The sequence below is a fragment of the Rhea pennata genome, chromosome 1 (assembly GCF_028389875.1).
Source record: "Rhea pennata isolate bPtePen1 chromosome 1, bPtePen1.pri, whole genome shotgun sequence".
In the NCBI taxonomy this organism is placed as follows: Eukaryota; Metazoa; Chordata; class Aves; order Rheiformes; family Rheidae; genus Rhea; species Rhea pennata.
Window position 1 is genome coordinate 186,460,631 of NC_084663.1, and position 14,012 is coordinate 186,474,642.

Here is a 14,012-nt window from a genome sequence, read left to right on the forward strand (position 1 = left end):
GAAATCATTCTCAGAACTAGCTGGAACATTTCTACTCAAATGAAGTTTAACTTCACAGAAAAATCAGTTTCTCCTATGGTTTCATTACAGCAGAACGAATTCTGGAAATACAACAGAGCAAAAAGTAATTACAGAGGCTAAAGATCGTGAAGCGAGTATTTTAATACTTACCCTGAGGTCACACACAATTTTATTTCTTCTGAACAAAGTCCCTTTGAACAGAGGAGGCCAAAGCTACCACCTATCGCTCAGCCTAGACCCTGGTAGCTCCTCCAGCCTCCAGCCAGCTTTTGAAGGGTGAGGGATTAAGGGCCGAATCCAAAAGCTTTGATGCTATCAAACAGATTTACGAGCCAATTTGCTTGTGTTGAAATGGTGCTGGGCACTAAGCTTCTCCCATATTGTTGGCAAAGAGGCTGCACGTAGAAGTGCCTTGCAGTTGATGTTAGGGTGATACTAAACCCATTTGCAGAGCAAGCTGCAGAATACAGCTCCATAATGGGCATGAAAGAGCATGGAAAAACAAAACTAAGGTCACAAAACACAGTGTACCCATTCTATTTTTAGATCAAAACAGTAAAATGCATCTTGTTACATGTCTGGTTTGGAACCAGAATGTCACAGGCTCCCAGTTCACCACTGTGTGTGTGTGGGGGGGGGGGGTCCTCAGAATAATCTATACGTTTATATGAAAGCCAAGAGTCATTATTAGCTTTCATTTGTAAATTAATGAGGCCGAAGGACCACTTGCACCACATTCAGGTATACCTGAAAGCTTTGCTCTCCTATAGGCAAACACAGAGTAGGCTCCTCCAATAACCGTTACAAATCCATTGCAGGAGCTGGCTGGCCCTTTCCAGCACCCTGCCCTCAAACTGCCCAGGCTGAAGTCTGACACTTCATCACTGAAATCGCTATGGAGAAGAACTGGAGACTGTCAAAGTCTACAAATCCAGGCAACACAAGGGGGTGAGATGTGTTAGCTTTTCTTACTGATTAAATACTGGCTAATCCGCACGCATGCATTGCTTTGACATCCAGCTTTACATGGTAATCACAAGCCTTTGGGATGCTGCTGCAAGGCAGAAGCTCCATTTTGCTCTGGCAAAAGCAAAAGGAGGAGCTGGAGCTGGGAGAAAGATCAAGCATCTCCTCCGGGGAAAGCAGAAGGAGGCATCGTAAATGGGATCTCCGTGTGTCTTCAGTTTCCCACCTGAAGCATCCTGGATGAGGAAAATATTCTCAGAGCTCGAAGGCTTGCTGCCATTTTTAACCACCAGACAGTCCTGCAAATTATTTTTGAGCTGGAGGTGCTCACTGTTTTAGTCTGCATCTTACAGTTTTGAATGTTCAATAATTAGAAGTTGCCTCTGAGAACTAAGAGTCACGCACCTTTTGAAGGCCTGGCCGGGGCATGGGAGAGCTGCAGTCTGGATACTTGCAAAATAACCACTTCTTTATTTCAAGTACGTCTAACTGGTGAAACATCCAAGTCAGGTAATTTAAATCCAAATCTTTTGGCAGCTCAGAGCAGTAAGTATCAGCTTCTCAGCAGAACTTTGATTTCAAATCACTGATTAGTCTGCTGTAATTTCAACCAGGACTGTACAGGTATTTTGTAAGCGCAGTTCAAAAATGCAGGCACAGTTTTAAATTGATGAGAGCTTAAAAGCTGAGGACTGAATTCTTCTCCCAGTTGCTTTAGCACAGAATTAGTACAGCTGACGAGACTCAGGCCCGGCACACTAAACCCAAAACAGGAGGCAAGGATATCGCAGAACAGGGCACAGCAAGGCAGCAGTGTTTTCCCTCATCCTCTTAAATATTTAAAGTTTTCTTTTGGTGGTTCTCAGCAATGCTGTCAGTATTTCATTTAAGAAAAAGCGACATCGGGGCAAATGCTCTTCTCTGCCCCCCTCTACAAAGCTGGTTCACAATGGGATTCCCTATAACGTATCCTACACCCTACCGTGCCCGCAGGGATAAGCCTAACGCCTCACCGCGGAGGGGGGGGATCCTCAGGGGGGCCTTGCCAGGGGAGCTCTGCTGGACCCGTGCTTGCACGGGTTGCTCTAGGTTGCTTCCACTAGTTACAAATGAGCAATTTCCACTGGCTCAGAATCACCGAACCGCCCCTGCAGTTCCCACGCGACGCACGCCGGGCGCGTTAGACGGGGCAAGGCGCCTCGCAGCCCTGTTCAAACGCTGCCGATGGGCACTGCCGGAAAAAAGGACGCCGCGCCGTGGAAGTTCGTATCTGAGGGCAGAGCCTGGCCCTTTGAGCCGAAGAGACGTAACGCTACCGTCGCGCGCTATTTGTTTTGCGGAACATCGGAAGGCCTCAGCATTACGCGCCCACGGTAGCGAGCGGTGAGCAAGCGGGTTGGCAAGGCTCGGCCTACAGCATCTACGCTCCCACCGGGAATGGGATGCGCCGCATGAAAAGTGGAAAAGAAGGGAGGAATGGGAAGGCAGAATGTGAGCAACAGCAGTGAGTGACATGGTCACATACCGCAACCATTTCCAATTATGCCAAATCCTTATAAACGCCTCTTAAAACACTTAGAAGCAGCTGTTCCCAAGGACTGGGCCATGCCTATCATTAATTCAGGAATAGCAACCCATGTGTTTCATACATAAAAATCTGGCATTTATTCACAGAGTGGCTAACAGAGCCCAATCCTCTGATCCCTGCCCTCCCTAGACATCCCCAAGGCTGCATGTGCTCTGAGCCTGGTTGCTCTCTTATCTTGGAGCTGCATGCCTCCCGATAAGGATGAAGAGTAGTAGGCACCCACAGTTGTTCAGCTGATTATAGAGAAAGCCAGCCAGTGAACAGCTTACCAAGCTGCTTATTTCAAGGAAGGATTTATCTTTTTTAATTCTCCTCGAGGCTTTTTTTTTTTTTTTTCCAAAGGAAAAGCTTTCTGAAGCAGCTATATGTCCCCAAAGCCTCTGCAACACAGACCCAAAAGGTTTTTTTCCAAGTCAGAAATGGCAAAACTACAAAACTCAACAAGTCATCCTGAATTTCAGGAGGGTGAGGTAATGTTTTGGAATGGCATGCCTTTTGGTGTGAGCTGGTTTATTTTTTAAAACCGTCTTGGTGAAGGATACCTTCACAGACCCAATCTCCCTCTTCTGCAAATCATAAACAATTCTATTTACATAGTTTGAAATTAATGTGTTAATTCCAGAATAAAGGTAGTTTTGCATAATAATTCCACTCGCCCTCTGACCCAGAGAAGAGAACTTTTTGACAGAAAAAAAGAGTTAATTTTTTCCCCCATTATCATTAATCATAACGAGAAAAAGGATACTGGCTGCATCTGGTAATTGTTTACAGCTGCACTAACGATCAGTGCAAAAAGATGGAAGGATTAAACTCATTACAGATTTACCAAATCTTTTTAATAGGTTTAAAAGCAAATTGTGTTCCTGCTGTTGCACAGTGCTAGCACCGTTTACTCTTAGTCTTAACACAGTTTCAACACACTGTTTTCTTCTATTTTTCCACAGCATCCCTGGGTAAAATGACCTAAGCAGTGGGGGAAGGCGCTGTGAATACCATCTAGAAGCTATGGATTTTGTTCCCTTCCAGCTCATTGCTATCTGAATGACTTACCCTCAGCCCAAACAGAAGTGGTGCTGCTTTAGGTCTCACTCAAAGGAAGGCAAAGACAAATCAGACTGATGCTCACTGATGGAAACACTGTTAAGATACTCTCAAATATTTAAAGGGATTTGAAAACCCCTTAGCCCTATTTTTCCAGCCTTATTCTTGCCCACTTTGAAAGACCCTTTCATAAGGGGAAGAGAGAGTCTGCTGTCCCTAAAGCTCATCCCTGCTCACCTTGAATACATGAAATGCTTCAAACTGAATGTTGGGGCTTTTGTCTCGCAGCAAGTTCATCATCAGCTTCAGATTCTCTGGCTTGCTGATGTATTTTGTCATGATGGCGAAGTTGTGCCGGTCCAGAATCAATTCACCCAGCAGCTATAGAGACAATTACAAAAAACAAGTTTTTACAAACAACTACTTTTTTTTGGGGGGGGGGGGTGTAAAGAAAGCAGTAGCACGTTTTTATGTTTGCCTAAAGAGGTTTCAATGTCACTACCTTTAAAAAAGTACATGGATTTGTTATCATGCAATGAGTTAATGCCCAGTAATGCTCTTCTTCCATATACTACAGAGATGGATAGCATGCGGACAGGATGCAATAGGAGCTAGGGTGAGCCAGCAAGGGGAGAAGCAATAGTGCCACCGTCCCACAAACGCACCTTAATTTCATTCAGATGTTACATTAACAGACCTATTTGTTCCTGTCATGTCAGATTCAGCTACAGCCAAATAGGGACTATCAGGTCGCTCTCAAGTTCTTTCAAACCTACATTATGAGCTAAAGTACAAAATTAAGGTCAGAAAAAAAGGGATGGTGCTTGTTCCACAGAAATGGCCCAGAGCTTCATGGAAGATGAAGGAAATAAAGCTCACAGCTAATTCATTGGAACAAGAGTACTGGCAAACACTTAGTCCCTGTTTTGTTATGAAGCATGCAGCTGATCTGTTGCAGTATACACATTTCGATACTCTGCATAATACGGATTTCAAATTTACAAAGAAAGTGCTGAGAAATTTGACTTTACCTTCAAAGATTGTCTCTTTGTTACATAATTCTCAGAATGAAGGAGCTTTTCGTAATCCTCAAAGATCTAGAGCAACAGAGAAAACACAATTGCATCCTACTCGGATCCATCCATCCTTCGGCCCACTCCCTTCTCACGGTCCTTCCCAGCCCAGGGGCGCAGCAGAGGCAGTGGCAGCGAAGCCCCTTAACGCTTTGGTGCCTGCCTGGGGCTGCTCCTCTCTCAACCATCCCTCCTTGCTTATGCATGTGATTACGTACAAGGAGCTTCAAATCATTTGGGACGCTTGGGGCTTGTGATCATGCAACCTTCTTTCACAAGAGGATGAATCTGCTGCCAGCAGATTCACACAGTCCAGCTGGTAACGTCCACTCATTCGTACTCGGACCAGCTACCAAACACGCAAAAAAAACCACGGATGTCCAAGAATCACTTAAAACTGCTCATTTCCACAATTTATACTTCCATTTTTAAATGTTACGTAAATGTAGAACAGGGACTGCTCCACTGCAGTGCTTCAGTGCTAACAGACAGACAATTAGCAAAGATGGTAATTTTGCTCCAGTTAAACTGCATTTATGACTCAGCAATAAGAAGCCTGATTTTTATTTAAACCTCTTGCTAACTCTAGAACAAAACAAGTGTCTTTGGTCTTTTCCCTTTGGTAACGAAGTAAAGAATACCTAAGGTAACATGAAAACATAACCTAAGTCTAATTCCATTATCCATGTTAGTCCAATCTTAGTTGTTTCCAATGGAATTTTTCTGACCATTTTTCTGTTTCATTTAAAATAGATCCAAAAATCAAAGTGAAAAATGGCAACAAACCAACTGACTAATTGACTTAGTATGGTAAGATGGATGTTCACATCTCAATCTCCTGAGCAGGTACACGAGCTTTTCCGCAATGCTAATACTTCTTCTTGTAACCCCTCTCCTCTGTCTCAAAGTACCACAAAATGACACTGGCGTGGCCCTACCAGTGCTGGAGCACAAAACAGTTTTAAAAAAATAAAGACTCTCTTCCCCCCTCCTTCACAATCTATCGACATGCTAAACTTACAGTTTTCATTCATGTATGGAGAAATATGTTGTGTGCAGAGACGAGTAAGAATTGTTTTAAAACAACAAGTTCTCCTGAAAATTTGACATATGTGTGCGCAGAGCAGGAACCTTTATTTTCAAATGCCAAATGAGGACTCCCCTTTGATAAAAGCAATGCCCTTCATTTAGGTTTGCAGTCCCATGTGACAATTTTATGTGGCACATGAAATCCTGCACTGCTAAAAACGTGCTCTTTCTAGCTAAACATGAGCAGATTTAAAGCATTCTATCATTTCTACTTACTGTATCATAATTTTGTTCCAGGAAATCTGCTACCAATAATTTGTGTCTTGTTAGCAAGTCCTGAAAAAGAATAAAGAGAGAGAGAGAGAGAGAGAGAGAGAGACTACCTTTTCATTTCATTGTGCCTTTTATTTTCAAATGTGACTTAATATTTTTTACCAGCTCATCTTTTACAAGGTACTTCCAACATTATTTAAATAGAGAATAAGAGTTTAAAAACACCACTGTACCAAGTTCAGCTGCTGTATACTTTTTAGGACTTTAAATTGAATTACATGAATGCTAGTGGAATCAATATAAAACTATTCTAAGGCTCCTGCTTCATATTCCTCTTCCCTCACACCTTTTCTTATGGTTAGAACTTAAGATAAATTGGAGTAGGAGAGAGAAGGAAAACAAAACAACCCTTAATGGAGGGATCAAATGTGGTCCCATGGCCAAACTCTACCCCACAACTGGAAGATAAAGGTAAATTAAACCAATTGCTATTTCTGATCTCCAATGCACGCAACAAGGTAGTCTCATACTCAGCTACCGGAGATACACGTTTATCTACTAAAGCCTACAAGTCAGGAACCACATCTAAGCTAGCCATTCAGGCTCCCTACGCAGTCAACCCATCTGGAGAAAGGCATCTCTGATAGGTGTGATAAATTCCCCCTGCAACTGTATTTCTGCCCTTGGTGGTCTTACTGCAGCAAGTAGCAGACCTCTGACAGCTGAAGCTGCATGGGACATACCCAGTCTGAAAAAGCAGCCACCTAATTCAAAGTTAAATCAAATCAAAATCCCTCATACAATGGCAATGTTGGTGCTCAGCACCAGAGATGCAAACGTTCAGCTCCAGAAGAGCCAAGTCTCTTTACTGGATGAATAGCTATAAATTAAAGTGGTCAGTATGAGGCACTTAAGTTTCATTTTCATCTTATTGCTTCTTTTAACACACAACACTGATCACAATAGATGACTAATGAAGACCATTTGAGTTGATTTTGTTTTCCAGTGAATCAGTTTCTGTTATTATTTCATCATCTTTGGCTTTCTCGTGTCCTGTCAGAAACCAAAGCAGATAAGTTGCTGAAGCAGATGCCCAGACACATCCTCCGCAGCATCACAAATAAAACAAACCTTTTACATACTAGTCCTTTAATTTATTTTTACCATAAATTAAAAGAGGAAAGTAGAATGCTATAAAATCATGTTTTTTAATATATTCCTTTATCTAGCAGGACTGTAATGATCTCAGTTTAAATGGCTGAGTGCACCCAAATGTGCTTCACATACTTTTATGCAGGGCACTTATGAGGCAAGTACAACATTTTTCAATAGGGGGCACAAATGGAATACAATCCAAAATGAGCTTTTCATGAAAAAAACGCAAGAGAGCATGGAGGGGCAGTATTCAGTCAGCACTCCTCCCAGCTGCTACTTGTACCCTCCCCAGCTGATCGTGTCTCTAACCACAAGCCCATTTTCCTCTGCATTTTCAGCCACTCACTTTCCCCTCTGCTGTGCACCTGGCTGAATTTAATTAAAAAGTACATCTCAGGATCATCAAAAACTCCAGTACTTTCCTACTATAAATATCCTCAGACTCTAACGCACATTTAATTAAACCCTCCTCTGGTGCAGGGACTATCCAAGGCTTTCTGCTCTGAAGCAGACACCCAGGTGGCAACACTGCAAACCCAACACAGGGGGAACAGAAGTGACAACGTGAGTTCAGTAATCCAGCCAGTGAGCAATCACAGCACTTATTTTTATGGTATTAGAAATCAAGGTAGCTCCACATTTCATTATTCAATTGTTTCCACATCACTTCTTGCTGTTCCAGTCATTTGGAGTAATATCCAAATAAATGAGATGAGATTAACTGTTGGTTTGTTTCCAGAACTAGCCAAATATCAGATACCAAGAGGCAATTTTTAAAAATGCAGTGTACAGATTTTCCCCAAGCATTTAAAAGGTGCTTTCTGATCCATGCCAGAGGATGAACCGCCCTCATAACTCCTCCCTTGCCAATACACAGACAGATGTAGAATCCTATATAACGCTTCTCGAGCACAGGGGACGGAAGCAAGTTCTGCAGCAGCAGGTCCATGAACAACATCAATCCCCGTTTTCCCTGGAGGGCTGCAGCAGCCTGTTGTCCCTGTTACAGCTTCACTTGTCCGCGACCTGCCCACCGGGTGGGAGCAGAGACGCAACTGTGCATTGGGCTATCCTGCTTTGTCCAAGCGAGACTTGGGCCAAAGATGCAAATCTCTATCATGCTGCTAACAGAATCCAAAACACTTATTTCTGATCAGATATAAACATACTTTTGAGCATAGGGTAAATTGCCAGAAATACTGAATTTAAATGCATTCTTATACTGACTCACACATGTATTTTTATTTGGACTAGTCTATATTTCTCGGTTATTTCCACTTTCATAGTGCTTACCTATAATAAACCGAATGACAGAGCAACTTAAAATAACTGAAAAACACCGCCATTGCTTACGGACTGGTTTGAATTGGTAACCCTGCTCAACCCAGTATTTAAGAAGGCAAAATTATTTCTATTATCAAATCTTTATCTCATTCAGTAGGTCAGTAAAAACTGAGGCCAGGTTTCCTATGTGCTGAATTGCCGAGCTGAACTCTCTAATATTTTAGTTATGCCTATGATCTACCTAATCATACTTCTAATTAGCTTTAAGAGGAAAGAATGAGCAACCTGTTTCTATGACAGCAAAGAACCAACTGATAGGAAAAAAAAAAAAAAGGTCTATATTTAGAAGACTCTCTCCCTGTGAAGAATTCTCCTCAGTTTTCTTCAATTATTTTTGCAGAAATAACCTGCTTGTTCCTGTATACTAAGCCTACAGGCACCACCTTTTGCTAAAGACTACATTAGCACCTTGCAGGAAAGATGCACATACAAATGTCACATACAAATTCCAAGAAATTCAGCAAGTTTCACCCAACTTCATTTTTTTAATAATGAAATATAGGATCTATATATTGCTGCTTTGAAGTGACCTCCACAATATCCTTAACAGCCAGAGACCGTAGGAGGCGGCTGGCTGGCCCTTTCCAGCCGCCTCGCGCGCCAACCCACAAGGGGCTCACTTGCAGGTAAAAAGGTGGCAGCGTTTTAATTGCCACTGGAAGGGTTTCACGGTAAAATCATGGCCTTCAAGTCAGAAGGGTCAGCAAAAATCAGAGGATTTCAAGAGTTAAATTTAAAATGGTTGATTCTATTTACTGGTTGTTGTCACAACGGATAGTGGTTTTATTTTGGGGGGAAGGTCGGGAGAGAAGAGAGATTATGCATTTTACAAGAACCATCTCAGGATTAATCTCAGTTTTAAATGGAAGATCTTGGGATATCGAGATGCAGGACACTAGTGAAATGTAAATCTGGATTCAAGATTCTTTGCAGACTTGATCACTGTTGTGAATTCTGGTACAAACAGACCAAGGATTAATTATATTCTCTACTGAGCGATAAGCAAGCTGTCCAGCTTAAAGGCAATACAACGTTCAGTGATCACTACTGGAGGCATGCCATTTTTAACAGAACACTATGACACAGGTATCAAATGATTTACCTTGAATGTAGCAAAGGCATCAGAAGCTATATCAAAAGTTGACATTTCCACATATTTGAAAAAGTCTCTGAACTGTTCTGAGAAAAGTATGATCTTGGCCAGCGGTTCATGTCGGATACACTCTCTTAGCATAATTCCACAGCGCAAGGCGATCAGTGGGGTTTCATATCTGCAGAACAAAAAGAAACAAAACCACCAAAACACCGAGGGACAAACGTGAATGAGCAGTTCACTTGCAAAAGGAAAGATTGTAGCACAGCAAACGCGTGTCCTGGAGTGAACACCAACACACACCGCACACACGGTGGCTCTCAACCAGAGCACGGTATCCAACCTTCAGCTGATACCTAAGAAGCAGACATAGAGATAAGGCTGCCAGCATTTTCCATTCCAAAACTCTGTCTTCATAAGCCAAAACACATTTCAGTGTAAACATGCATTACACCTTCTCTCTGCGAAAAGACAGTTTTGGGGAGTGCATAAAGTTTCAACAGAATTGCTTCACCCTTTAGGATTTATGAGAAAGCTAAGCCCATACAATATTACACTCTCCCATTTCAAAATTAATTATGAGCTCCTCAGTTTATCCAAGAAAATTGTATCATCTCATGATCATCCCTCAACACCTACTCTTCTTCTAGAGAGTGTCACTCTAGAATATTAACATCAGACAAGGAAGGTAGGGAGAGCTAATCCAGGCCATCTACCCCACGATTAAGCTTTCCATAGCTCTGAAGATCTTTTCTGCAGCTTAGGAGGAGATCTGCTCAATCCCTCCTCTGCAGAGGCCAAGGGCTTGTTCAGGAGACAGGTATTAGTTCCTCAAGTTACAATCCTGTATGGCACAGGCTCTGCGATGGATAGGAGCCAGCACACTTCCAGATCTTGGAAAGGAGAGGGAAGGAGTTCAGACAATCTTCTATTTCTAGGAAATCTTGATTTCTTTAAGGCAAAAACTAATCTGAAACAAAACTGTCAGAAACACAATTTTAAAAAGTCTCCCAAACTAAAGAGAAATCTAACAGTTGGGAAGGACTTAAAATGAACATACTTAAACAAATATTCAGTCATGTGAAAGCAGGCAAGTCCAAGGGACAGAAAACACACTCTGTTTCAGCAAGCTGGTCATACTATATCAGAACTGTGTATTATCAGCCAGAGCTTATTGTCATCATTTTCCCTCTAGACAATTAATTTCTATCACTAAGCCAAAAAGAAAAAAGACGACAAAATGCCATCTGTGTTGTAAGTGAGTGGGCCCTCAATTTACCACCAACTTGCAATTTAAAAGAACGGTAGTGTTTGGAGAGCATACCAGAGCTGCATACTCCAACCTGACGCCAACAATAGTTGGCTTAATGGAAAACGAACTGCTGATTCCAAAAAGGCAAATCAAGCTTCCCACCCCAGAGCACGTGCATGCAGTCCAGCCCCTATTTGTGTCCTTTTGGGGAACATTTGCAGATCTGAACCTAAAACTCTTCAGATAATAGATATTCATTGATGTTTACTGTTAAGATATGCCTCTCCTCTACTTCACTAATTGGAATAGTAATTTCCAAGCAAAAAGAGGCAGAGCTGGCCCTAGGAGTGCAGCCAGGAAAATATTAAATAGTTGGCCAAGGAATATTTTGGTTGGAATACAAGCAAACTACATTGTTTCCAGCACAATAACTTTTAAAAACACAAGCATCAACAGAATCATTTTTAGTCAAACACTCCATTACCTAGAACTGGGTTATGGACTTGTTACTGCTCACACCAGCGAGGCCAGCTGGGCCCGGCTCCCGCAATATGCCTGAAAGAAGGTCACAGGCTGCCTGACCATAACTCTGCACCCACACTTCCACGCAGAGCCACCAGGCAGGCCAGAACGAGAGAGAGGTTTCAAAATCATTTCAAATGAGCCATTAGTACTCTACGCTGCTGAACTCCTGCAGTAGAAACAAAAAATAGTGGTGTTCTCCACTCTGATGGACTTGCAATCTAAAGAAATCCCCAGAGACTGATTACTGGGCAACCAGAAAAGGCAATAAGAGGTTTGCAATATTTCAAAACATTTATTGTGGAGACTGAAAGAGCAAGACAGCCTGAGAGCAGAAACACGTCTTGGTGTAATGGGAATTCATCTTGTGTAGCTAGTGCAGAAGACAGCACGAGGTAAGGAGCGCAGGATGGAGATTAGGAAGGCATCAAGCCTGGAAGACAGGAGGCCTTGACAAACAGCTATATTCTTACCTGATTTTACACTAACTTCTATAGCTTTTTTCCAAAGCTAATCTTGGATACTCAAGGGAAATTTTGCATCTTCAGCCAATATACCATTAAGACTTACTGTGCTGTAACATGAACAGATTATCGCAAAACAGAGCAGAGATAGTAACTGTGTACATTCAGGAGAGCACATAGGATCTTACATATTCACATAAGATCCTACACAATAATAACTTGCAAGAAACACAGCTCACAGGGCCACAGACTCCTAAATCTGCTATAGTCACTGTACTAGAAAGGGAAAAAAATATTTCAAATTACAAAGGATCTAAATTATTTCTGGGGCTAACATCTCTAAATGCAATAAACTGATGCCAGAGAAAAAATATCAGGAACTATATATACCAAGCATTGTATGCATCTGAAATCCTGCTTGTACATAAAGCCTGCACATACAGAAAATAAAAAAAAACTATGAAAGCAAGTCTTCGTGCAGCAGGAAAGTCAATCAACCTACCAAAAAAAATTCATAAGCAGTGAACCATGTGCTACATGTTTTTCTGAAGCTGAAAATCTGGGAGGGAGTAGCTGAGAAATGAAAGGTAAAAACAATTATCGCAAACTGGCAGTGCCACTGGAGTATAAGGCAGGAAATACTGGGAGGGAGATCTGATTCGGGATCCTTCCCACTCAACAGAGCTCACATTATGCAGTAAAAAAGCAACCTTTTGTTGATACTCTTGGGAACTGACTGTCAGGAGGCAGAGGAAATTTTGCACCCAATACCAGTCAGACAATGACAAGCCTTCACAATAGTCCCCGGCTCTTCCTTTTGCAGTCATGGCTAAAATGTTTCTTATTTTTTCTCCCCCCTTTCCAAATACCGTCATATGAAAAAAAAAAATCACCGAATGGTAACTTCACTCTTTTCCACGTGAACCAAATTCATCTTCCTTTCCTTTATGCACATTTTGATTTCACATGTTTCATTCAGCATTAAATAAGCCTGAAAACGTAAGCAGGTCCAAGCCGTGCGTTGAAGCGACGACGTCGACCGCGCGGCACGCGCGTCCCCGGCGCGGCACTCGCTGCACGCGAGCAGCGCGCCCCGCCTGCACGAAGCGGGCTCCGCCGCTGGGGCCCTGCCCCGGCTTCAGGCACCTATTTTAAGAACCGTTTTTAGACATTCCTGGCAGTGGCCCGATGCACCTAAGACAGTGTCGCGTTTGACTTCGTCAGAGCCCCTCAGCGCTCGGTAAGGCTCTTTCTAACGAGGAACTCGAGAAACGGCAAGCGGGACACGGCGCATCTGTGCGGTGTGGGGAGAGCGCCTGCAAGTCAAGAAGAAAAAGGCAGACTAGTGCAGCTACACCGGGCGTGCAAGGCAGCACACACCAGCCGTAACCGGTGCCATTTGAACATACCCCCTGATACTCGGCTCGAGATGTCACGTCTATCAGCGGCACATGTGCGGAACATAAAACCTTTACTATCATCTTAATATTACTTGTTTTTACAGATGCCAAAGAAAATCTGGGACATGATCCAAAAATACTTCTTAGCTTTATTTAAAGCTGAGACATATGGAAGAGATACATACGCAATGTGTCAAACAAAAGCGAGTGGAAAAAAATGGAGGGGGGAAATCCAAAAAGCAAAGACAGAAAAGGGAAGAAAATGATTGTATTTGTACACGGAATTGAAAACAGTTGTACAGCTTGCTTCAACAGCGACTGAGAGAATTACCATCACTGTCCTGAGACAAGTATTTTGAAGTTTTATATAATGTGAGTTTTAATGAACAAATTAAAAAAAAAAATAGCTTACTGGCTTCCTTTCTGAAGAAGCTGGTGTTCAGCAACACAAAAAAAGTCAACTTCAAAATTAAAGATAAACCACAAGCAAGCACGATACTTTTAAAAGCAAGACCTAGCTGAGAACAACGACCTGCCCGGGTTCCTCGCCATGCTGCTTGTGCAGAAAGCAGGCCCAGTCCCGTCACTGCAAAGGTTTGCCTCCGCGTCCAACGACAAGCTCGTAATTCTTTAAAACACTGATATAAATCAGTTCCCTCAATTACTTTTTCCTACTCAGTTGTGCTGGAACGTTGCCCATTTTGAGCGAGTAACTATTTTAGGAGGAAAGGAAACATGCTCTAGGAGTGCCTAGTTCTCTCCACTGACTCTAAAAGGAGGCCAGGGCATCT

At 42.5% G+C, this 14,012-nt stretch overlaps 1 protein-coding gene across 9 annotated transcripts in view; it reads right to left on the bottom strand.

Annotated features, from left to right (window-relative positions):
* The window catches only part of CAB39L (calcium binding protein 39 like), a 62,147-nt gene that overhangs the window by 3,622 nt on the left and 44,513 nt on the right, over positions 1-14,012 (bottom strand). For all 9 annotated transcript variants that reach the window (XM_062567029.1, XM_062567028.1, XM_062567026.1 and 6 more), the window contains 4 exons: positions 9,593-9,761; positions 5,995-6,054; positions 4,648-4,713; positions 3,854-3,997 (listed from right to left, as the gene is read on the bottom strand). In XM_062567029.1, the coding sequence (XP_062423013.1) occupies positions 3,854-3,997; positions 4,648-4,713; positions 5,995-6,054; positions 9,593-9,761 (439 nt within the window). The remainder of the gene's footprint in view (positions 1-3,853; positions 3,998-4,647; positions 4,714-5,994; positions 6,055-9,592; positions 9,762-14,012) is intronic.